Source organism: Ylistrum balloti, unplaced genomic scaffold, assembly GCF_031769215.1.
Source record: "Ylistrum balloti isolate Yb309-2 unplaced genomic scaffold, AGI_CSIRO_Ybal_v1 Utg370320, whole genome shotgun sequence".
Taxonomy (NCBI): Eukaryota; Metazoa; Mollusca; class Bivalvia; order Pectinida; family Pectinidae; genus Ylistrum; species Ylistrum balloti.
In genome coordinates this window covers 487419-514648 of record NW_026782235.1, presented here as the reverse complement: position 1 = coordinate 514648, position 27230 = coordinate 487419, and the positions used below count along the sequence as shown (strand labels likewise).

General features: G+C 36.1%; 1 protein-coding gene across 1 annotated transcript in view; it reads left to right on the top strand.

Annotated features, from left to right (window-relative positions):
- The first annotated feature begins 3881 nt into the window (after positions 1-3881).
- Positions 3882-27230, top strand: part of LOC132553336 (dixin-like) — a 42562-nt gene continuing 19213 nt past the window's right edge. Inside the window, exons 1-5 of the mRNA XM_060217569.1 lie at positions 3882-4526; positions 23085-23214; positions 23807-23932; positions 24905-25047; positions 25300-25397. Of these exons, the coding sequence (XP_060073552.1) occupies positions 3882-4526; positions 23085-23214; positions 23807-23932; positions 24905-25047; positions 25300-25397 (1142 nt within the window). The remainder of the gene's footprint in view (positions 4527-23084; positions 23215-23806; positions 23933-24904; positions 25048-25299; positions 25398-27230) is intronic.

Sequence of the window (27230 nt, the reverse complement as noted above, 5' to 3'; positions counted from 1 at the left end):
AAGTGAGTAAATTTACTACGCGATATTTACGTTTCGTTTTTTTCCCACAATGCTCTTTCATTCAACTTTCACATTGTCAGTACCGCTATTCGACCCACTGACCCCAAACCTCAGCACGTGGTTTCCTCAGCTTCGACTTATATTGGAAACTCGAATACATATCTCTTCGAAACATTGTGTTTCACATGTCTTAATGTTTCGACGGGTTACCTACAGTTCAATTTCACGTCTCTATGGTACACATGTTGGCATTTTCTTGTTGTTTTTGTTACCAGACACGTATGTAAAACAAATAATACTTTCCGGTATTGAAAAATAAACTATCGACATACTGTGAACCAAATGTCATTTCTGCATATTTCCAAGTTTATCGTTGAATTATGTCTCGGACGATTTGCAGTATTTACGTAGTCACAAAGTATTACTGAAGGGAAATGTTATTGTCATCGGTAATGATTCTTTTTACTAACGTCATGTTTTCCTATTGGTAACTTCTATGGTGATGTTAGGTTTGATAAACTGATGTCAGGTTAAGTCAGGTTTCTGTCAAAGATGATGTCAGTTTAAATCAGGTTTCTGTCATAGGTGATGTCAGGTAAAATGAGGTTTCTGTCACAGTTGATGTCAGTTTAAATCAGGTTTCTGTCACAGGTTTTTGCCAGTTTAAATAAGGTTTCTGTCACGGGTGATGTCGGTTTAAATCAGGTTTCTGTCTCAGGTGATGTCAGTTTAAATCTGGTTTCTGTCACATGTCACGTCAATTTAAATTCAGTTTCTGTCACATGTGATCTCAGTTTAAATGAGTTTTCTGTAGCAGATTATGTCAGTTTTAATGGGGTTTGTGTCTCAGGTGTTGCTAGTTTAAATAAGGTTTCTGTCCCATGTGGTGTCATATTAAATCAGGTTTTTGTCACAGGTGTTGTCAGGTTAAATCAGGTTTCTGTCTCACGTGATGTCAGTTTAAATCAGGTTTCTGTCTCAGGTGATGTCAGTTTAAATCTGGTTTCTGTCACATGTGATCTCAGTTTAAATGAGGTTTCTGTCACATGTGATCTCAGTTTAAATGAGGTTTCTGTAGCAGATTATGTCAGTTTTAATGAGGTTTGTGTCTCAGGTGTTGCTAGTTTAAATAAGGTTTCTGTCCCATGTGGTGTCATATTAAATCAGGTTTCTGTCTTACGTGATGTCAGTTTAAATCAGGTTTCTGTCTCAGGTGATGTCAGTTTAAATCTGGTTTCTGTCACATGTGATCTCAGTTTAAATGAGGTTTCTGTAGCAGATGATGTCAGTTTGAATGAGGTTTGTGTCTCAGGTGTTGCTAGTTTAAATAAGGTTTCTGTCTCATGTGGTGTCATATTAAATCAGGTTTCTGTCACAGGTGTTGTCAGGTTAAATCAGGTTTCTGTCTCACGTGATGTCAGTTTGAATGAGGTTTCTGTCTCACCTGTTGTCAGTTAAAATCAGGTTTCTGTCTCAGGTGATGTCATATTAAATCGGGTTTCTGTCACAGGTGATCAAATTTTAAATGAGGCTTCTATCAAAGGTGATGTCAGTTTGAATCGGGTTTCTGCCATAGGTCATGTCAGTTTAAATCAGATTTCTGTCACATGTGATGTCAGTTTGAATGAGGTTTCTGTCTCAGGTGTTGCCAGTTTAAATCAGGTTTCTGTCGCATGTGATGTCAGTTTACATCAAGTTTCTGTCACAGGTGATGCTAGCTTACTGGTAATGTGTATCCACTTCCGGTCAGATTGCATGTAAACCTTAATGAATTGTAAAAGGGTTTCTTCATATTTGTAAGTTCGTGGTATACTGGTTTTATTTTGTATTGTTTCAGCAGAGAGAGTCGCTATACGATATACTAACACCCTAGCTGTTTCATCAGATAAAGGGAGATAAGTCTTTAGTTCTTCTGAAGTTGTCACTACATGTGGCTGAACATGTTTGAATGTGATTGACGAAGAAAATTTCCATAAATGTCCATTGCTTATCAACTGACATCAGTGAAAAGTGTGTACATGTCATTTCTTCTTCTCCGTTTTTTTAATAAAAATGAAAAACAAAATAAATAAATAAAAAAAAAAAAAAACAAACAAACAAAACATGATAAATAGATTAATATGTGACTATTTGCCTATGCTGTATATTTTAAACAATTGAAGATAACCTTGAAACTTCCTTATATACCTGCATTGCATCGTATCCCATTTGGTTCACGACAAACAGTTTTCTTCAGTTGGTTCTTCCTTGTCTGTTTATTATTATTATTCATCTTGAGTCACTTTTAATATCCATCGTAGACTTCATAGACTGTAGATGACACCAGTAGTGTTGAGACAGTATGTAAGATTGAAATGTAGAATACTATACAGTTTCAGCCATATGTTTCCTTGTAAGATGACATATCGTGAGATCATTAATATAAAACGATATTGTCTATATCATGTTTCAATGTAAAGATTTTGTTTACATTGAGACAGAGGTGTTTAAATTTTAATGTCAGCAAAATACTTTTGCTTTTTTTTTCACATCAGATTTTGGAATAACATGTTCTTGTTTAAGCCGAGACCCCGCGCGTCAAGTTTTCTTGTAAACCTCGCGGATTTCATGTAAATTATCACCCGTTCATCATATTAAAAAAAAAAAAAACACACACACACAGAATTTTGCGTCAATTGGAAGCTTGTATATTTAATTCCCGTTAAACAACACTTTTCGGTGTAAGTTGGAGAAGTGTAAACAGTATAAAGGATTTTGTGTAAATCGGGACTCCCCGTACATCAGGTATGCGATTGAACTATTTTATGAAAGCCGAAGTAAGCCTATTATATACACGACATGCCATAGTAAAACCGATGCCGTTAATCCGGGATATATCTAAACTACTGATAACGTCTTAAAGAAAATCCCTCTTTATCCAAATAGTTTCTAGTGTTTGGAGAAAGGGACGGATGGGAACAGGTTGTATGATCATCAACTGTTTTATCGTCTAGAAGCCTAAGACATTGCCAACCCGTTATAAATATTTAATAATATATTGATTTTTACCTTTGTAACCATTTGTTTTATGGTTATTGTGAAGTACACGTCTTAAAAATACTAAAGCTTTATCGATTCAAATATCATTTTTCGACATGCTTGATAAATCAATTCATTTAAAACGCCCGTAGGTATTTTTTAAATTTCTATTGTTGTATATGAACACCCCGTTGGGTGCCTCTTATACTGAACGATTGCTATGCAGCACTTAATTTCCCCTGTGTGCCCTAATCTTTATCTTTATGAAATAGTTAGATGGCACCGTAATAATTCAGAAAAATACTAATTTATGAAAATAAAAGCCATACCAGCAAAAAATAAATTCATTTATTGAAAACTATTAAACATGAATTTATTACGGTTATATGAACTCGGACGATAATTGAGTTTTTATCCTATCGTATTCCCCATCTGGTGCCCCACGATTGTTTACCGTAATAGAATAACAACATTGTTTGACACACCTGAGATCCCCCGTAAGGAGCCTCTCTACACCCGTAATGTTACTGTTCCACCCAGTGATAATGACAACAGGCTGATGTCAGTTTTAGTACACCAGTACGTGGTGGGGAAACTTTATCGACGGGTCAGTGCAGTGGTTAATGACACATGGTCCTATCACATTTCAGCCCCGTTCGTATGTGTATACTGGAGCTTGTAACTCCCTAGGGGGCTAGTCTGAGTATTGACCATCACACCATCACTTTGTAACATTTGGCGCGATGGTCAAAGTGTCAGTGTACCACTGGTGTTAGCGTGTAAACACCAACTTATACCTGGCTTGTCTGGGTTTCTTTTTTACAAACATGAAAAGCCTTTCATTGGAGTAACAGGTAAAATGGATGGACAGTGGTCATCTTAGTGTATTTCTATGTAACACAAGGACAAAGAAGAGGATATATACAGATGCGGCCAATTATGATGGTGGTCACTACCCGGCTATCAACATGATGTCCGAAATTCGAAGTGTAACAGTAACAAGTGGGGATATTTATAGGTTACGCACGAGCTCTCCTCCGAAATTGGATACATTCAAATCTCCTAAAAAATTGAAAGGTTTTAATAATTTAAGCAGGAAAAGTTCTGATACGTCTGATATATCGACGAAATCGACATCGTCTGTGAAATGGAAAACAGGTGTTGTACAAGATGTAAACAGATTGGGTTCAGCGTTAGTCATGGACGATCGTCTCTCACCGCGAGTTAAATCAGGCGTCGAGTTATCTATTCTCAAATCGTCATCGGAAATCAGTGATGTGAAATCGACAACCTTAAATTATTTGAAATCCCGGGCAAATTCTGCCTCAACATCTGTCAGTTCCCCAGGGACGGGAGAAGTGATCCCCTCTCCCCGGTCCCTCCCGGGTAGTGCTTGTCCTTCCCCTTCTCCCTGTATTACGGATATTGATTCGGATGCTACAGCTAGGAGCTTTCCCTCGAGCAAGAAATTCCGGGGGAGTCGGAACAGGGCGGAACCCCAGAAGAAGGTAAGATTCATGATTTGATACACATATATGTTATACATTGTCAAGAAAGTCTTTTATCACTAGAGCGCGAGATTTACACGCGAGAGGCTCTTTCGATGAAATAGAATATAGATTTTAGAATTTTTACGAAATTCATGTAAAATCTCAATGTTTCGATAACATAACACCAACTGTTGGTCAATTTCTCAAAATTCACATTTTAAAAACTTGTCAACTCGTTATTGCTTTCCTGTGGTTCGTGACGTGACCATTGTTGAATGTATGTGAGGGTGTCCATGTTTTAAAGTACAGTTATACAACACGTCACGATGCCTGCTATGTGTTACTGACAATGAACTGCTTTCATTTCATTTGTAATGTCACTGTAGACAGATTAACCATTGTCAGACACAGGCACTTGACATACAAATTTACATTCCAAACTCCATGGTCCGTATAATTAATCACGGTCTTAAATATCCCTAATTAAGCAAAATACAAGTCCCTGTGGTAAAAATATCAACATGTATCCTGTGCATTTTAAATGACATTTAATAATACAGGGCGGTGTACGAAATTGGTTGTGATATTTTGCGAGCGGGCAATGTGTGCGCGTGTGCAGGGGATTTGTAATATCAAATGTCATCACAGCAGATTTCAACAACACGTGCGGTCGTTTGACAAATATTTTAATGTAAAATCATTTTACACTATAACATGTGATGATGATGTGGGTATTCATTTTTACACCCTTTGTTTCTTGTTCAATTCCTTACCTCACACTCTCACTTTTTATAAAAGTTATCATTTGTGACAGGTGCATTTTAATACTCTGGACCAATGAGTACGGCTTACTTGTAAATTCAACTTCGTCTGAAATCAATTTCATTCAGTTTGACAGAGTGCATATTGGTGGTGTTTAATTTAGGGTATAAATTATAGAGGTCCACTTCCCAGAGCGACCCCGGACGATTAGTACCTCGCTGGTCAGTCGCTCCGTCCTGGGTCATTTATCATACCCCGGAGGCTGGACAGATGTTCGTACGGGTCTGACACATTTCGTGGGATCTAATGGAAAATAAACGACAGCATAATTAATTTTAATTAAATTGAAATCACGAATGGTTGATTTCAAGGCATGCCTCACGTGGGCATAGTTCATGTGTAGAAAATTACCTTTAGAGTAGAAATACAGGTTTATAACATTGATTTAGCACATTATATTCACAACAAACCCCACACCCTCAAACCCACTCTTTCACACATATACACCATCAAACTCTACCCAATTATGCGTCTCTAAAGCTGATGTGTTTATCTAATTTGGGTGATAGCTGTAAAACAGTGAAATATTTATAGGATAACACCACTGTTGTAAGTTTTCTTTCCACGAGAGACTCGATCTGAAAACGGGCTGTTATGCAAAAATATAGTCCAGAGGAATCTGTCTTTCTATCTGCAATTTAAACAAAAATGATATCCGAGATGAATATTTCAAACCCACCGGACTGAGCAAAATATTGAAGACGTAAGGACAAACATACGCGGCCCGGGGACGTAAGGACAGACACCAGGGGCCCGGTCTTATCTATTGATACTGTACTGGTACCGGGACCTCTGTTATAAGCCATCGACTCTGCCCGCCTTCTCCATAACAATGTGTTCCGGACGGAAGACAGTTTCAAACTTTCAGAAGTGTAAAACCAAGCTGGGCTAGAGGTCCTGGAAGTGATAATCGGAAATACATGTTCCCGAAGTGGAACCGTCACCCACTCCAAATCCAGTATATGTACTTAAAATATTTTTCTCGTTATCATTTTGATTCTTAAAAAACAAGTTAAGAAAAAACTTGAAATAAAGTTAGTATTCTAACAAAATGGCAATAATATGACGCTAAGATAAATCTCGGGAACGAGACTATGCATCCTCGGCCCCAGGTGAAAATCGATCCTAGGGTCGAGGATGCCAAGGATGGTGACTACAGTGAGACTTTACATGTATACAAAGTGAAACTGTAGTCACGATGTGATTCTGTGTACGTGTATACCTGTATCTACCTGTAATTATCTCCAGCAGGTCGAACGCCATCAAGCGTGTGACTAAGTACTTAGTGACTTTGATTCAAGTTAAGTATATACAGACCACACAAGTACTAGAGTCAAATACAAAATTTAAAAAGCCTTGTTTTTGGTCTTAATTTGTTTCTGGAAGATTAACGAATTTATTACTCGTATAACGATATGTTGTAATACAGCTGGTACAGCGAGTATGTCGCTGTGTTGTATTCATAACTTAAAAAAAAACGTATACACCAAAAGGTTTCAAAGTTATAATATTTTGTCAAGTAAACTAAAAATTATGATATACCTGTAGATATTTGTAATCGCGTTACTCAGTAAAGATATAAAAACTCATTTTGAAATTAAGATCAAATTGTTACTGGTTTCAGTTCCTATATAGTATTAACAGATCGATGATGGATGAGATAAGCAGAATTAGATCCATAATTTGTGTTTATCGCTTCATGAAAACCATGGTAATTTTAGGAGGTATCATTTGCAGTATCTCGCGACAACCTAACTGAATACCATGCGGGGGGGCCGCGCATGCTCTCTATAGCAATCGTAGTAAAGTATCTTGCACAAGGACACATCCATTACGGCACTTGACTCGGCGGTATTATATCTTAATGAGATAACGTAATGTAAATGACGTTAGAAACACGGTCCAATAACATGTCAACTCAAAGCCTGAACAGCCATTAGTGGGAATGGGGAAACAGATCTGAAGACCTAAACATGATACAAATATATTGTTAACCTATATCTCTTGCAGTGTGTTCATTTTCATTTATGTTCAATTTTCTCGTGTTTTGGGGAGCGTTTTTCGTAAGATTCAAATGTAAGCCTGCCTGACTGACCTTTTTTTCTAAACATACACATTCAAAAATAATGTTTAAGATATAAAGATGAATTTTCCGGTTTTCAGTCCCCTGTGTTGGTATCTTTTTATCGTGCCTCATCATTTACATCACGTGAGCAGCGAACCGTTTCGCCGATCACAAGACCGTTGTCATGGATATCAACGTTTAATGGGTATATATAATTTTAGTATAATTACATGTACGAGAGAGAAAGGCGAAGATATTCCCTGTGAAAAAGTCTAAACTGTTCATAGCCGTGTTGTAAACATTATTCAGCTGATAAAACCCATATTTTATGTTAATCTATGCAGGCTTTTCATATTTATAAGTTTTTAGAATATTCAAACGAAATATTCTTTAAAAAAGCATTTCATAATTTGCCATTGTTACACATTGTCGATGACGGCTAGATCATATTTTAAGAAATAAGACTATTTCAGTTACAAAGAATGCACACGTACATGTATGGTATTATAGTCAACATGGTTATACACATATATATATAAAACTTGAAAATTGTATTGTGGTATGCCAGAAATATTAAATCCATAATTTAATTTGACTTTTGATGGATGGTAGGTCTAATCTTGAAATATTACCACAGGAACTATTTATCAAGGAAATGTAAGTCAAATGAGTCTTTCCGTTCTAGAGTCGTCTGAAGGGAAAATCGCGACCATATATTTCATAAGGTACATTTATATGTAACCCGTGATGTAAGACTTTTATTTCTGATGGGGTCGAACCACTTTTCAGAAATTAATTTAACATTTTAGTAAATGTTATGATAACATCAATATTAACATATGTTCTATTATCTGTATTTTTGAACACCTGTGCCCGGTAAATTATTCGAACAAGAGACCATAAATAGTAACATGCAAGTCTCCTGTTTGATAAGTTGCTTGATATTAAAACGTTTCTCGATTTTCTTGAATAACTGGTTTTATTTTTTAATCTTAATATTGCACATCTGTTATTTTTCATACCTTGAATATAAATGTTAAAAATTAAATGACTTATGGGTTTTTTTACGTCTGCTCTTTCTGTTGGAACGTTCCCATTGTATATTTCTTGTATGCGAGCGTTGGTTTAATTTTGTTTCTACTTGTGATGATCTAAAATTTCTTTTCATCAAGTAGACAAAATTACAAGCAACATAAACACATAAAGAAACATGAAAGAATGATGAGCAAATTATAAAGGAGATCCGCCCAATATTTATGTAATCAAAAGAATGAAAATAAAGGACCATGCATTGAAATGAGTGGCATACAGCAATGTCATATATGTCGCCATAATAATGAATTATCAAGATCCTGTGGTCTAGACGATAACAGCAGGGGCCTGGACAGTGTACGAAATATTGTTATACTCTATGACTATATACAGAGTGTTGCCGTGTATACTCTGCATAACACGAAAAGTTATCTTTTTAAAACTATAATCCTTTTTCTGTAATACGTGTCTGTAAAAGTTTTTCTTTTGTATTCAGGCAGGCATACATTGTATATAAAATTTGTGCTGGTAGTTTCAGGCAAAAACTTGGGAAGAAATAATTGAATTATCAACTTTCTCGTCTGTAAGGAAGATCGATGCTCAATGTCCTTCATTCACAGTTTCGATATATTTTCTTACAAGTGTCGCTCACCGTGCGCCCGGTGGGGCGAATCTCCCGTGTACTAGATAACATTGCCATTGTTTGTCCTGTACAACAATTTGAAGAGACAGGAAAGAGTTGATTTCTGTAAACAAAAAGTAAGTGTCATTTGATATCCGGAGCCCGATTGTTTGTTCTGCATTCCAACAAATCGCTGAAACACGAAATCGTCATTTTAAAATTTGGGGACTCAGTTAGTAATACCATTCAAAGTAACCGAAGTTTATTTTCATTTTAAAGGAAGAGGTGTACTACATGTGAATGTGTACAAATATAGAACGATGACAGATTACGATATTTTTGAAGGCTAGAACCCGGTGCCGCATGAGTTCTTGCATCTAGTTCAATGATTGCATATATTTTCTCGAAATCTAATTTGTACGGTATCGTGTTTGTATTGATCTATACACGTAGAAAATGTCTTTATCCTGACATATAAACTGAATTAAATAACATATTCCGGTACTGAAAGATAGGGAAGACGACTTACTTCCGGTGTACACGTCCCAACACACGGCCTACTTCCGGTGCTAATTGTTAAGGGTATTGTAACGACCGGTCTGTTAATGGGTAAGGGACTGGAATTGTTCACGTTGAGTTTACATGTCAAAAGGTCACAAGCAGCTGGTTTGTTTGTTTTCTAAGTTGCACCAAGGTGTGAATGTGTGGAATGTTTGAAAGCAATTTAGTTATTTGACATTTTGATTTATTTCATAATTGAATTGGCGCCATATATTGTAACAGCGTTCAGCCTGTATTATGTTTGTGCTATTTGATGATTTTGATTATAGAGAAATTGTCATGTTATATGTTTACACGACGACCAGGGTTCGATACAAAAGTCGGATGTAGAATGGTATGGAATCATGTACTCCGGTTTCCTACCATGGTAAAATCTCTCCCGTGCTGCCCCAACCCCACACACACCACCTCCTCCAGGGCAATAAGAATGATTGTATAAGCAAATTTTTTTAGCAATTGTTGTGAATTAAAAAATCTACTTTATTATTGCTGTTGTTACCGAGTAAGTAGGTATGTATGCACTCTATCGCTAATAAAGGTCTTTGGTTCTAATTCAAATAGGAAATTAGTAACCATCACAATCTATATGAATATAGTTTAATTTGAAATACAGCTGAGCTGTTTCGAGGCAACTCAGGGTATGTCCACAACTACAGATTGTCTGCACATCTATCGGGAGGGATAAAGACATAATATAAAAAAACATCGCACAGAAATAAACAGCTGAAGCGAGTGATAACACTAACCTGCAAATTGTATTTCAAAATATTTTAGTTTTGTGTCTCAATTTTAATAAAACTACAAATGGCTAGGCTGGTGATTTATTCTTGTCGAATATTCTAATTATTTCCCGTTTTGTACAACCTGTTGACATACCTGCGGGCGATGCGGGTTATTAAAGCTCTCTTGTATGTAGCGATAACTGGTCCCTTCCTTGATCATATATTAATGATGCCCTTATTATGAACAATTTGCACCTTTTTGAGGGAGATCCGTATCGATTTTCTGTCACATTAATGTGACATGAGGGTCATCCCGGGATCTGTCGCATATTAACCAGAGAAACGAGTTTTAAGTTTTAAAAGCTTTGCCAACGACATCGTACATTAACGGTCAAGAGATCATTACTATAGTAACCAGAAAATACACGGTATTGTGATTCTTGCTTGTCTGCGACCTGGTAGTAAGAGCCATGGAAGGAGAGGGGGGGATGGGGGGTTACTCTACTCTCCGTCCCTATATACATGTATATATTGTCCAGGCTCCGTAATGGCTTTAATTAAACGAATGAAGTTAACGCTGGGAGATCGGAGACCGGGATACCTGCGAGTATGAAATAATATTCCCTACATTTCCATCTCTGGCACGGGACATGTCAGTGATAGTTGGGACAAATGGACTCCTGCTTTTCCTGTGGGACGCAACCAAATTTTGAGAATCCATTGTATCTTTAAGTGATGGTAACCGTCATTTTTTTTTAAATGTTGCCCTGGACATGTCTGTAAAAATCCTCAAAAAACAGGGTGGGTAGGGTGAGATGATACTCGTGTGTTTTAATGAGCTAACATGTACGTATTTATCTCTGAAACTATAGAGGGGTCGGAGGAAAATACTTGTAACAGATTGTTCATAGCTTATTACCGAATAATGTACATGTTTCATCGGTCTACTTCTTAACTCTGGTTAAAGAAACAATTTTTCTACAGAATGATATCCTATTTTGGTTTGTAGTTAGGTAAAGTACATTGAACTCGACATTTCTTTAAGTGAAGGTTGGATTTTTTTATTCTATTGTCATTTACCGAATAACGAGCTGAGGTGACTCTCCTCCATTATGACCCTCACAGTTGGTACCCTTTTATGATCCATAATTTACACCTGGGACTATTATCTCCGTCTCGTAATTATTCTACTTTCGTTTTCGTATTATAATGTTAATAGGCTATATTCAATTTAGATAATTTTATGACTTTATGGTCGACCGATGATCGACGGGACCTGTGCATATTAATATTAACACTAAAACCAGCTACAAACATCATACCTGTACATCACGTGGGAGAATCGGTCACGTGGCAGTTACAGGTGGCCACTATACAGTTGTTAGATGAACACATCTTTTTTTATGGATATTAGATACAATGGATGTTAGATTAACAAAGCTGACAACTTTAAGTTGAAGTCATATAATACCCCCTCGAAAATTCCATGTAATGCTGTTGGGAAAAATTCAGAAAAAACCTGCATAGTTGGGAGATGACCTCATTTTATCCTCATTTTATCCTCATAGAGAAATGAAAGTTAAGCACGTACATGTGTAAAAAAAAAAAAACAGAAAAATACATATTCACGACACGTCCTAATTTTCATCCCCACAAAAAGAAATGCACACATGTATATAAAACTGAACAAAACAAGCACACATATAAAAAAATATGTTGTGAATTTGTGTGCTGTAAAACCTTAAATAGAGTAGAGCAAATAAACCAGCATTTGTTTTAAGAATACGTACGCAGTTTACAATCGCATTTCTACACATGTATAAATTCATTTGTGGTCTTACGTAAAATAGTCTTTCGGACTCAAGCTCCGACAATGATTTTGGAATACAATATCAGGATCACATATTTGACTGCTCTTAATCTGCCCTTAAATAAATCCAATTATTTTTTTGTCGTAATCTTATTAAAAAGTTCAAAAAGATTAGGATTTTATCGGCTTATAATCGGTAATAGCTGTAACTGACAAACTGTAGAAAGTCACTGAACCGCATCGCTTCTGAATGATTTTTTAATTGATCTTTTTAACGTCAGAGTTTCTAAATATAGATATGTTTAGGGAAAGTATTAACTTTAGAGAATTAATTCGACATTTTGACCATCCTGGACAGTGGTCAGTTCAACATAATTTATTCAATTGTACACTAATAGTACCATTGCCCAGTGCATTTTCGTTCTCATGCACAACATCATTTTTGAACGAAGTTGAAAATACCGTATACACCGACGACGACGACGACGACGACGATGATGATGATGATGATGATGATGATGATGGTTTTCTACCAAGACCGATGCTTTTTTTAGAATTTAATCAGGAATCCCCTCCATTGTGTGTCGTTGACATCTGGCGGGTTAAAGGTCAACTCCGACGGAAATTTTATTACTGTGGTGTTAAAATCTGACATTGAATAATCCAATAAACCCCGTATGGACCCCTCGCATGTGTGACACCTGCGTCCGAGGTGTTCCTTCGTAACAGGTGTGTGGTGACTGGTCGAATGACTTGGGGTCATTCTGTTGAGTTCAAATACTAGATGTTGGAATATCATTGAAATAGATCACACGAGCCTGAGAATGTGTTACCCCTTGTACTTAAACCTGTTATAACAATGATCTAAATGAGAACACGAACACGTTCAGAGAACGCGTCACGTGTATTTAATTATATAGATTAGCAATACCCTTTTCTACTTTCTTTTAATGACTATAGGAATTGAAGAGCTGAGTTGCACATTAGTCGAAAGGTTCTGTCAATCTATCGGTCATGGATAGATAGAGCCCTTTTGACTCTATGTTATTTATTCATACATGTAATCATAGATTGTTAAAGGACAAAGTGTTTCAGTATAATTTGTGGTCAATCTAAAATACTTAAAGTGTGATGGTTTGAATTCCGCGATGCCATGGCATTTGGAATATTCCTCAATGAGATCACTATGACAACCGTAAAACGTCCCCCTACTTTTCATCACACTTGCGTCTTTTGAAACCCTGTGGTAGGAGTTTGTTCGAAAGTTAGCGACTTATTAAACGAAAATCGTGATAACTGGAACGGTCCTTTAATGAAGTAAGCTCAAATTTACTTGGAGTCCTATTGTCGTTAAACACCTTAGATGAACAGAAAGGAGAGTTTTCTTTTAATGAACTGGCGTATTTCTCTCGTCGAATAACAGTGTCTCTAATATTATCTAGAAACAACAATATTCGATAGAGATAAGAGGAAATGTCCGTGATTGACGGGAGGTAACTCGTACGAAATATCTAAACATTTTCGTTCTTTATTTTACCATTATGGATTGTTGTTTTTGGGTACCATGATGAAATGATAACGTGGGCATTATATAATGACTAAATGGAAAAATTTAAACATTTCATTTTTCATCGTTCTCACTCCTATGCACTTCTTTAGCTACAATCAGGCTCCTCTACATATATTGTTTACATTCGAGATGACCCGGAAGTAATTTAAGTTTCAGGGTCAAATGTACCCTCCAACAAAATTAAGCATTAACAAACAGTTTTTCTTCACAACAATATCTTGCTTTGAAAGGTAATAATTTCATAGCAAATTTGTTCTGAATGAAATATCTCTTACGTCCAATAACAAAATCGCCATTAATATTTAAGAATATTTTAGACGCCATCTTGAATGATAATGATTTCCTGTCTCTTCTGTGCTTGTCAAAACATCGGTCCCAACAAGCTCTCGTTTAAGCTACAGGTGGTTTTCTCGCGAGCAGAGATGCTGAAGATGGCTATATGGGCTACCGGAATGCATTAATGTGTGTTTCCAGACGAAAGGACGCCATGTGAGGAGAGACGACACCTCAAACCTCAGGTTGGCAATGTCAACACAGAGGCATGATTTGAAGCAGGCGTGTTATCGGAGAAAATTAATTATTGTGATTCATGCATCACGTACAGTCGGAATTTTGATGTCTTCTACATGTTTATTCTGTCATTCCAATAGACATTTAAAGGAAATTACTACCAAGTAAGCGGAAAGTTTGAAAGACGTCTAATTAAAATATGAAAGATATTATCGTATCTGATGATCTTTGGACTGTTCATTGGAATATCAGGTTTATTGAGCTTAAGCTGAATGGATGGTATTGATTTTCGTTCATGCTCAGTTTTTTACCCACATATACCATTCGTACTACGCTTGTTAGCATTGGCAATGACACATACATGAAACATTATAAAAACCTGGCAGTCTGCCTCAGCATCTCAACTCCGTATAACAGACAAGGTTCATTTCGGTCACAAATGTCAGGTTTTCAACAAATGTTGGAATAAAAGACTAAAGCAGCGAGGGTGAATATATCAATCCTGTCACCATATTTGAATGCATGTACAGACGGTTTGTGACAGAGGAAAACTCTATGGAAAATATCTTGCAACGTTACATCAACTTCAACTTGTATATTCAAAGGAAATCAATATTGATGTAGAATCCAGTGATTATTTGTAGGATCTTTGATGAATGATACTTTTGCCTGGAACTTAACTCAATCCACAAGAAATTTTTAATGTGATGAATATGTCTGTGACGTGTGTAATGTCTGCAATATGATTTTTATTTCTGTATTTGAAGAAGACACTACAGGAAACTGCTATTTAATATGGAGTCATAACAGTCTGGTCATCTTCAATCATTTATCAACATTCCACCTAACCACCAAGAATCCATTCCATGACAGAAAAGAAAAAACAAATGAGTTTAAGTTACTTTGTTTGAAAATATTTTAGAACTGTTGTTCATACCATTCCAGTATTTCATTTTTGATCTCATTCCAGGAAATCCATCCATTTTTTAATTCTACAGTTATTTTTTACAAGATTTCTGGATTCCATAGTTAAATGCAATTTGTATATGATAAACCACAGTATTTTTTATTTTTTGTATAATTTGTTGAGTCAAAAAATTACCCAAAAAAATAATCAGCATTCTTTTGAACATCAGTTAATTGAAACTGCAATTTACATTGTATATTTAAAATACTGTAACAATAAAGTGCTCCGAATGCAATCAAATTTCGCTGCTTACAGCACTGGATGATGTCCTGCACATTTGATAAATATCAATTTTCAAATTATCTTGATGTGGATGTGCTATACCAGATGTAAATGGCAATTAATTCAGACTTGTTGAATTCGGTTTTGTTGCAAAAGTGATACCCTTTTTTGAAACTAGCATGGTGAGAACAATCGCGAAATTCAATCAGTGCAGCATAGTCTTATGCGTTTGATATTCTTACTATCCTGATTTGATTAAGAATTATGGACAGTAAATAAGAGGAGACAACAATTACATTTTCATATTTTGTAAAAATTATGAGAAACTATTAAGACAAGCCGATTAAATTTAAAACAAGGAAACGTGCCCAGCGGTACTAAGTGCTAGTAACAGTCCCAACGGGAAGCTGGTAGTGGATTTTTAAGTGGGTCAACTTCCTGAACAGACCGAGACTGTTTATAAAACAAGTGTTGAGGACTTGTCAATTTTGAATATTCAAATTGGCAATAATTTACTTTAGGAGTGAAGTACATTCAACTTGAAACAGTTCTGAAATGTGATGACTTCAACTTAAGGTGGCATTTTTTGTGCTGATCTTTATTGATCTGATTATAAATTAGTATACGTGACATCATACTTCGATTTGAACTTGACCTACAGCCATGTCTCGGATGGCAGTTTCCAGCTCTCCATCCCCATCTGCATCTCCGGCTAAATCTCCTGATGAGGAGGGGTCTCATTCCTGGATGGAATGGAGAGTAAGTATATAGAAGGTAGACACATTCATTACTAGGATTTAGTGGTTTAAAGCATTGGAAATTCAGTACAATATGTCAAAGGATTGTACAAAGTATAAATACATAAGTGAAAGGCAAATTTGAGATAAGATGATATCTTTCTAAGAAGTATACAAGGAAAATATGTTTGTTACATATTCAATACTAAGTATAATGTGACTTGTGAAAATATGTTTTGAAAAAATCATATGAATGTCACTGCCAATTTGCATGTGAAATCACATATATATTGCTTGACTCTGATACTTTGCAGCCCTTCACCCCTATCCTCTCCATCAGTATTGGGTGTAAACATATATGTTTACCTCCCAAATGAAGCTGGCAAACTTCAGATTTAGATCAAGATGATAATGGATGTCTGTATTGTTTATCTGATTGTAAATGATGGGTACCACCAATCATACTAGTGGTCAAGTGCTACAAATGAGTGGTCAGTTTGACACAGGGAGCATAAAGCTACATAGGGCACCTGCTCTTCCCATCAGATCACCCACTAGGATATAGGGTCTGTCAAGTGTAACATTAATTATGGGGTATGTTAATTTCCTGTCAGTGTTGTTTTCATAACTTAAATTTATGGTAGAAGGTTCTTGTCCTTTAACACATGCTGCACATTGTATCAAAATGCTCATTGGCAAATCAACTTTCATTTTCAACTGGTGTGATTTTTTTCTCTCTGTAATTTTTTTTAAGATATTCTTGATAAATTAACTGTTGTTTTTCGGACATTCTTATAATTTAGGACTAGATTTTTGTTTCAAATCCACATTTTTACTTTTAATAATTCATTTTTGAGTTTTGGAAAAGAAATGATAAAATTTCCTTTCTAAATTTTTCTATGTTTACAAAAATGTGGAAGGAAAATTTAATAGTAATTTTAAGAAAAGGTCAAAATGATTGGTAAATGGGGAAAACAGCGTTACCCCAGCTTACAATAGATTGTTGTTTTTAACTCCATTAACTGTCCGTGTCTAATAAAATAAAGCCACTAAGTTTGAAATTGTAGTAAACATTCTAGATCAACAGTGTCAGATTTCAAGATAGTTTCAAATTTAAATAGACATGATTGATTCCTGTTGGCTATTCCTTGTTAAAGTGAATGTAATTATTTGTCAATGAACCCTGCAATTTGTTTTTCCCCTCCATGATAAACCACTTGTATGGGATCTGAAGAATTCCTTAGTCTGTTGGTGCTCATAAATTGGTTCACACCCCACTGTGGGAAATAAAGTTTATTGGTAATATATGTATTAATTCAAAGAACAAACGTTATGGTATTTCTTTTTTGCTTTCATCTGACATGACATTGAAAATTGAACACATATTTTTTTCATGATCTTGGAAATATGAAAATCTTAAAATTTTGAACTGATACTTTTTAGACTTCAGTGTTATACTTACAGTGTAGCAGACAGTAATTTTGGTAGGATTTTCAGGCGAGTTCAAAATACATTTTCCAAAAGTTTGACATGATGAGCCAGAGTTATTTTCCTTGCATATATTATATATATATATATGTATATATTTATTATTGCTAAGAAATACAATAGGTACCCTTAGTACTCAAAATTTACAGAAATGAAAAGAATGAACAACATGAGTCCAGGACTCAAATATCTGGGTTCCAAGAATCATTGGCAGAACAATAAAAAATCTTCATTCGAATTTTCCTTCAAAACAAAAAAAAATTTAAGATACTTGTAAGATTCATCGGTAAATGGGAAAATAAGTTATACATGAAAAAAGGGGAAAATGATAAAAATAGATTTAAAAGATAAAGAGGTCCTTCATTAGGATGTTACCGTAGGAATCCATGGATGTTCGTGGAAATATGAGGTCTGTAATCTGTCTGATGTGGGATTTTGTCACAGGATAATTTGATACCTCTGTCTGTTGTTATGATATGTCTGGTAATTAAGAGGCTAGTCTTGAATTGACACATGACCTTTTGACTTTGGCATTAATTATGAGGTCACTCATCCTCTATATCTCATCACATTTCCTTCACTCTATCTCTATACATGTAGACCCCTGGAACCTAAGTATCCTTGTTGACTTTCCACAGTATTGATACCCATCTTCCCCATCTTCTCCCCACTTTCCACCCCCCTCCCCTCCCCACCCCCACACCTCTACTCCCACCAGCCCCAATCCCCAATTGGTTAGTCAGATTCATTACTAATTCTATCCCCATCTTCTGAGAAATTACGAAAACTATTTTGAATTTTCTCCTTCTGAACCCAACGCCTCTCCACCTCCCTCCTCCTCCCTTCTCATCCACAGGCTCTCCCCTCTCCCCAAATACCCAACCTTTCATTTGACCTTTTGTCCTGATTGACAGAGGAGGTATTATGAGTGTGGATGATGGAATCTCACCAGTAGGCTGGTGATGATGTAACACTGTTAGAGGGTGTATGTACCGGAGAAGGAATGCCTACATTGTGTTGAACAGAAGCCTCCCTATGTATACCTATACCTGTTGTAGGTATATCCCGGTACGTTTTATATACCTGTAGCTTACATTCCTTAGATGACCCAAATTGTCCAGTAAAACTTGTTCACCTTGCTGACGGGTTGATGTGAGGATGATATATGTGTGCTTTTTGTGGTGTTGCAAATTCTACAAAGTGTTCAATAACGAGGGATTTATAGAAAGTATATGGGATGTAGTATCTGTGCTATAATTTTGGGATTCTACATGTGACATGTTGTTGTGGGATTTATCTACATGGAATGGACCATCTTCCCTGTCACACCTGTGTCATATATATTGTAAAGTGTTGGTAGTGTTTCTCTGCAATATTTTGGGTAGTCTTCGAAAACAGGCATGGATATAGAGTGTCGCATATTATTGGGAAGTTCTGTTAACCATTCCTGAATACATCAACATGTTTTATTGCCTAAATTTTGGCAACATTACAAGCTGTGTGTGTGGTATAATATAGCTTTTGTGTCATGTATTGTAATTTATAAAATTAATGTTTCAAAAGTTACAAATGTACATAATGAACATTATAATTATCTTGGGAGGACAAGGAATTGGATTCAGTAGTGATACTGATACCTATTTATAGTGATAACAGACCTACAAGGTGTTCTGTTACTGTGGTGTTTCTGTAATACTTTGAGGGGTCTGGGAAAAACAGGCAGATATATATACCGGGTACATTGTATATATATTGTAGTTATTATTGTGAAAATTCTGTTAACCATCTCTGGATTCATTAGATACTACTGCCCTATTTAATTAATCTGTGATATCAGTGTTGTGTCTTGAGTGTTTGGCTACTTTACAAAGTGTACATGTGGTTTAGTATATTTAGCAACCATGTGATGTTATGTGATTTATGAAATGTTTATAAAATTATGGATGTACTTGATCACCCTTCAACCCTGTTTTACGAGGATATGTTTTGTAATATTTAAATCAGTCGAGAAAATCTCTTTCTGGACAGCCTGGTTATAGAAATTTTTTAAAATTTATTTTTTCGTTTGACATTTTATCATAAACTATTGATGTGGTACAGAGCTCCAGACTATTGAATTATTATAGAGAAATATTTCATTCATAAATGAGACAAGTAAGCTGACAGCCAACTTGGCAGCAGGGAATATTGATATCATTAAGTGCATTGTGATGTAGTTAGCTATGACGGCAAATGTTGATGCACATGCGTATATATACACTGTAAACAAGATTCCGGGAGGCACAATGTATTTATAGTTGTGATTGTGTACACCTGTAGTTTACATCCAGTGCTGATCATGAAATATGTGGTCAGGATAGTTCCCCAGTGATTCTCTGCTGTGTAATTTGTGGATGGTAAAAAAAATTTTGAAAAGTGTTTAGATTTTGAAGCCAACTTCTTAGAAATTTGATCCATATAAATGTACCTCAATCTACATATCACTGGCATTGCCAGCAAAGCTCCCTCTTTGTGTTATTTATTGGTGAGAAAAACAACATGTCTAGATTTTGAAACAGACCTTATGTAACTTGGAACATTGCACTCACTAGAGATTTGTAAATGGTTTCAACCAAGCCTGAAATATTTATAAACCAGATCTTCTTCTTCATAGTTTGCCTATAACTAGACATTCAGATGCACTGTTGCCAAAGAATTTTAAATAGAATACAAACACTTATACATATGGTACATCACTAAATTATATTTGGGTCTCTCGAGCTAACTACTGGTAATGAGCAGCTGATAAACAGTTCAATTTCTAGACTTGTATCTAGTCTTTCATGATTTGATGGTTTCTATATAAAAAATTAAACACCCATTGACACCAACAACATTCATCTGTTGTGACAATATGTTGACATCCATTTTTCAGTATCTCTATTATGACACTCTGTGGGATCTATAGTGAAACCTCTTCAATCTGACACTGTTGAAAATATTTCCTAGAAGTATTCTGAATTAAGTTTTAATTTTTTATGCAACCATTATAATTAAATATTGGAACATTTAATTTAAAGTTTAACTGCACGGAAATTTGTTGTTTATGAAACAATAAGTAGGATCTAAGGATCTATTTATAGATATGGAGATAAGCTGTATTGGTCACCCTAGTGGGCTTACTGATAAATTACTTTTAGTATCAAACAAAGTTCTCATATAACATCTTAAACATTTACATTGATTGAAGATCTGTGATCAATGGTGAGGGAATAGAAGTCACTCAGGCATGACATTGATGTCTACATATTGTAGGATAATTTAGGATGAAAATAGTCTCTCTATTCTCCTGCGATTTATTCTTCACACAGATAGTCCGTTAGCTATTTGTATTGAAAAATAATTTTTATTTGTTCATTGTTGTAAATGATCATTAAAATATAGTTTCTTTTAATATTTTAAAATGTTAGTGTCATCAAAAATTTGATTTTGGAAATTGAAAGCTAACAAAACTTACAACCTTTTCAGCATGCATTGCAAGCATGTAATCACTTTCTTACAGTACAGCTTGTTTATATTTACCAACCTGTGTTATACCTCTGGTTATTTGTTCTGAAGGATGAATCATACTGTAAAAACAAGACAGAAAATTTGTTACTTTCCTTGGATAACTTTGGTGAATGTTTGATGAATACATTGGAATGCTGATCACCCAAGTGAGATCACTCAGAAACATAAGACAACTAGAGTATACTCAAGGGGGATTAATCCAGAATATAGCACAAATAGAAATTACTCAAGGGATATAACTCAGGTATATAACATAAATTGAAATTACTCAAGGGAGATTACTCAGAAATATAACACAAATAGAAATTACTCCAGGAAGATTATTCACAAATATAACAAATTGAAATTACTCAAGGGAGATTACTCAGAAATATAACACAAATAGAAATTACTCCAGGAAGATTATTCACAAATATAACAAATTGAAATTATAACACACAAATAGAAATTAACTCAAGGGAGATAACTCAGGTATATAACATGAATAGAAATATTTAAGGGAGATCACTCAGAAATATTACACCAGTAGCAATTACTCAAGGGAGGTTACTCATAAATATAACACAAATAGAAATTACTCCAGGAAGATTACTCATAGATATAACACAAATAAAAATTACTCAAGGGAGATTACTCATAAATATACATACATAGAAATTGCTTTGGGCAGGTTCATCAGGGAGGCTACTGATGAACTATATGGATTTTCACTTTTCATGAAGTTCAAACTTCAGATGATCATCAGGATTTTTCTATCTGTTTTTTTGTTTTGTTTAGTTATACTGTACAGGAGAGTTTGAACTGATATCTGACCAATGATGGGTTTACAGGTGTATTCACAAATGCACTGGCTGAAAATATTAACACAGTTTTAAATTTGATTTCCAATAGGACCAACAAGAGTAGTTTATCACATAAGTTTTATTCACATTTGAACCCATGTCAAAATACATACAATGTGATGTGATATAAAAATGGCATTGAATTTGTATTAATTAATGAAATGTAGACTCTCCCTGACTGTGTATACATGTAGTATATGTCTGGTGACTGTCAGTCAGGTGATGATAGATTTACTGCTCATTACATGTTTTTATAGCTGGTGAAAGGTATGGTAGACACATGTGGAATCTAGGAATATGGGACACCTCACTGTTTGTGTGTGTTAGTGTACCACTAGTACTTGTGGAGAGAGTGGGACAAGGATATAGCATATAGTAGAACGGCATTCTGTCACTGGTGATATTTTTCTGTACTGGGATATCATTTTAAATTGTGACATTTAGCAACAGAAATTGTTTCATCAATGGTGCCCATGTGCAGTGGAGTGAAATTGTTAAGGGATTTGTCATTTGAATTTCAGGTGTGACTAAACAGTGCTTCCCATAGATAAATCTACATTTGTCTATTTTATCATGGATTTATGATGATTAACATCTGGCAATATCAATGAGAAGAAACTGTTGGATGCTTGACGATATATTTTATAATGTTTCTGAACCTTGACATTTGCACTTATGCCAGTAATATGGCAGTACTCAGGTTGTTAAGTTCACATTGCCTGATAATGTAGGCATTTCAACTTTAGTGATGTGACCTTGACCAGTTGGATATGGTGTTCTGTGGAAATAGTGGTATTGAATAAAATTCAGGGATGATGTTTGAATTTATATTTGGATGACGCCGATTGAATCCACTCAACCAAAAGTTTATTTGAAATAATGTCATAAAATATTTGATAACTTTTGAACTTTTGAATTTGTGACCACTGACCTTTCAATGGCTCAGGTGGGTGTGGTTCAGTGTGTGGGGTGTGACCTCACGGTTTACAGACTGGTGTGTGGGTGTGTCCGCTACAGTTACTATAGTAACAGGCCCCTCCCCTTCTTGTCTTGGCAGCAACAACTCCATGCCTATGTAGCCTGGGTCAATTCACAACTCAAGAAGAAGCCTGGGGTGAGGCAGGTCGAGGATCTCCGAAATGACACCAAGGATGGCGTGATACTGGCCGAACTCATTGAAATCGTTGGTAGGTATACATTATACATTAGAACAATAACGGAAAACAAATATTTTTCAAATTCCTACTGTATACACTAAGTTACTTAACAATTTTTGGAAATGAGATTTGGAACATGTTTCTTTTTCTCTCAAATATTCCAATTTCATCTTAAATTTAAACTGAAGATTAGAATACCTGTTTATTTCATGATGCTTTTACTTGTCACATTTTTATTTACATGATATGAACTTTTTCACATGAAATCAATAAGAAATGATATGAACTTTTTCACATGAAATCAAGATAAGAAAATTGTCTATTGGTAGTTATCAGTAAATCAGAAATGTAAAATTGCACGTTAAGATATCAAACATTTATGAGTTAGAATGTCACATTCTATGCAAGGCATGTTATTATCAAAGTGCAAATAACTGGGTACAGTCTGTAGAAACAAGTGTCAACATTCATGAATCAAATATATAAAATACTAATGTTCTTTTAAGAGGTGAACCAACCCCCACCCCCACCCCCTTCACCCCAAAAACAAAAAGGGAAAAAGTTTGAATATCACATGAGTTGGTATATACAGACTGAGAATGACGTTATCTGTGATTTGTAGCGGGTGACAAGCTGCCAGGGATTCACCAAGTGCCATCCAACTATGGAGAGATGAAAGAAAATGTTGAGAAGGTTCTTCATTACATGTCCACCAACAGGATTCGCATGCATCATGCCTCGGCAAAAGGTAGGCTCCATCTTTACTGGAATACTACTTCCTGGTCATAGACTTGCCTTGTACACAGCCGAACCCCATACTGTAGAAACGGTGAAAGCTTTTAGGGAAAGATCTTCACACATTAAGTTTCATTGAGCTCTCAGATGTGATATTTCTATCAAATTGAACCATAATTTATTCTCTAGTTTTACCAAAATAAGTACAAATATGACCAATTTTTTTTTTAATAATCCAATATGGCGGACGCAGAACTCGCGAATGATAACCCCAAGAATGGCATGTTCCTGCGTATAATGAGCACCCCCCATTTTGACATGACAGTTTTAGCTTGAAAAAGTGCACACTATACGTGGAAATTTACGGTATGATTATTGTCAATATTTTTGTAACATGCCTCTCTGGCAAATCTCCCAAGAGACCTTGATAGGTTACACGTAATTATATTGTCCTATGTGACTATAGTTATATTCAGAAAACCTTGATAGGTTACACGTAATTATATTGTCCTATGTGATTATAGTTATATTCAGAAAACTTTATTGGTTAAGTATCTTTATCAGGATTAATCCTGTAGAGAAAAAATCTATGTAAAAGGTTTGGGGTGGTCATATAGGCAGAAGTTACACACTAACCTTTCACCTTGACATTCAGGGTTCAAATTCCCTGGGTCATCCTATTTCCTTCTACAGTAAGACCCCTTGTGCACTTCCATCTGGGCCAACAAAATTGATTAGTTGGAAAGTGTCACACAGTTGTTGTTAATTAAATTCATTTACAAAGTAATTCAAACTTGTCTAGAAAGGCCACCCTTCATTATGAAGAATTTGTTGAGAAAGACCACTCTTCATTACATATTTATAGCAATTTCTGCCTCCCACCCTGTATAATACCACTGAAGAGACTGTGAGACATACTGGTGTTAGATTTGTCATATTTGCACATTCAAAGTATGATATTGCAATGCATTTTTTCTGCCTACAGATATCGTGGAAGGTAACCTCAAATCTACAATGAGGCTGATATTGGCGATAGCGGCACACTTCAAACCTCATAGTGTAAAACATTCCACACAGCATTTAAACCGCACCACAGTAGGATCGCCTCATGCTGTTGGCATTGCCCAGGTAAGACTTCTGTCATTGGTCAAATCAGTTGTCAATACTTGCATGATACAGTACCTCTCATTGGTCAGATCAGTCAATACTGCCATGATACAGTACCTCTCATTGGTCAGATCAGTCAATACTGCCATGATACAGTACCTCTCATAGGTCTTTTGATAACTTACCACCTTCTTTTTAAAATTTTCAAAATTCTGAATAAATATATGAAAAAGATTGACAAAAGTTCAACGCAAATTCAATGTTTTTCTTTAGGGTGCATCAGCTGCTCTTGCGGAGGCCAGGAGGACTGCAGCGAAGGCAGGAACTAGTTTCCGTGGGAACCGATCACGTTATAACAACAGTGAACGAAGGTATGACTTTCGTCTGTATAGTCTTAATATTTGTGTGACACAAGTAAATTGCTGCTTCCTACCGATGCAGCTAGGGGGAATATCTTTTTAGCTTAATTTTTAGAAACTCTGTCAAGTTTACAAAATGCCCCAAGTCTGATTAGTAGGGGTGATGTTGAAAATGACAACTACTTTGACTTTGATGCCCACATAGGGACTAAGAGGATTTGACAAAAATGTGAATACTCCTTCGACAAGCGACACATTGACCCCTGAAAACCTCATTCTGCTTCAAGATAGAGTATGTAAAGTACAAGTTTCATGCTAGTCCTGTCTTCAGAAACGAGAAATCCTTGTTTTTTCATTCAAACCAGCAGAGTCAAAGGGAACGGTCTTGATCACTACCAAGAAATTTGGGACAAAATGTTAAGAAGACCAGATTGTATTTGGCTTCAACTGTTTGTGTGTGTCACTGGGTCAGAATCACAGGATACACAGACTACATCTATTGGTTACTGTAGTGAGGTCAGGGTCAGAGGTTACACAGACTACATCTATTGGTTACTGTAGTGTGGTATCCGGGTCAGAGATACACAGAATACATCTATTGGTCACTGTAGTGAGGTCAGAATCAGAGGATACACAGACTACATCTATTGGTTACTGTAGTGAGGTCAGGTCAGAGGATACACACACAGAGGATACATCTATTGGTTACTGTAGTGTGGTAGGTCAGGGTCAGAGGGTTTGTAGTGAGGTGGGGTGTATACACAGACTACATCTATTGGTTACTGTAGTGAGGTGGGGTCAGAGGTTACACAGACTACATCTATTGGTCACTGTAGTGAGGTCAGGGTCGGAGAGTACACAGACTACATCTATGGGTGACTGAAGTGAGGTCAGGGTCAGAGATTTACACAGACTACATCTATTGGTTACTGTAGTGAGGTCAGGGTCAGAGGTTACACAGACTACATCTATTGGTTACTGTAGTGAGGTATCCGGTTCAGAGTTACACAGACTACATCTATTGGTCACTGTAGTGAGGTCAGGGTCAGAGATTACACAGACTACATCTATTGGTTACTGTAGTGAGGTCAGGGTCAGAGGTTACACAGACTACATCTATTGGTTACTGTAGTGTGGTATCCGGGTCAGAGATACACAGACTACATCTATTGGTTACTGTAGTGTGGTATCCGGGTCAGAGATACACAGAATACATCTATAGGTTACTGTAGTGAGGTCAGGGTCAGAGGATACACAGACTACATCTATTGGTTACTGTAGTGAGGTCAGGGTCAGAGGTTACACAGACTACATCTATTGGTTACTGTAGTGAGGTCAGGGTCAGAGGTTACACAGACTACATCTATTGGTTACGGTAGTGAGGTCAGGGTCTGAGGATACACAGATTACATCTATTGGTCTCTGTAGTGAGGTGGGGTCAGAGGATACACAGAATACATCTATTGGTTACTGTAGTGAGGTCAGGGTCAGGTTACTGTAGTGTGGTATCCGGGTCAGAGATACACAGAATACATCTATTGGTCACTGTAGTGAGGTCAGGGTCAGAGGATACACAGACTACATCTATTGGTTACTGTAGTGAGGTCAGGGTCAGAGGTTACACAGACTACATCTATTGGTTACTGTAGTGAGGTCAGGGTCAGAGGTTACACAGACTACATCTATTGGTTACTGTAGTGTGGTATCAGGGTCAGAGATACACAGAATACATCTATTGGTTACTGTAGTGAGGTCAGGGTCAGAGGTTACACAGACTACATCTATTGGTTACTGTAGTGAGGTCAGGGTCAGAGGATACACAGACTACATCTATTGGTTACTGTA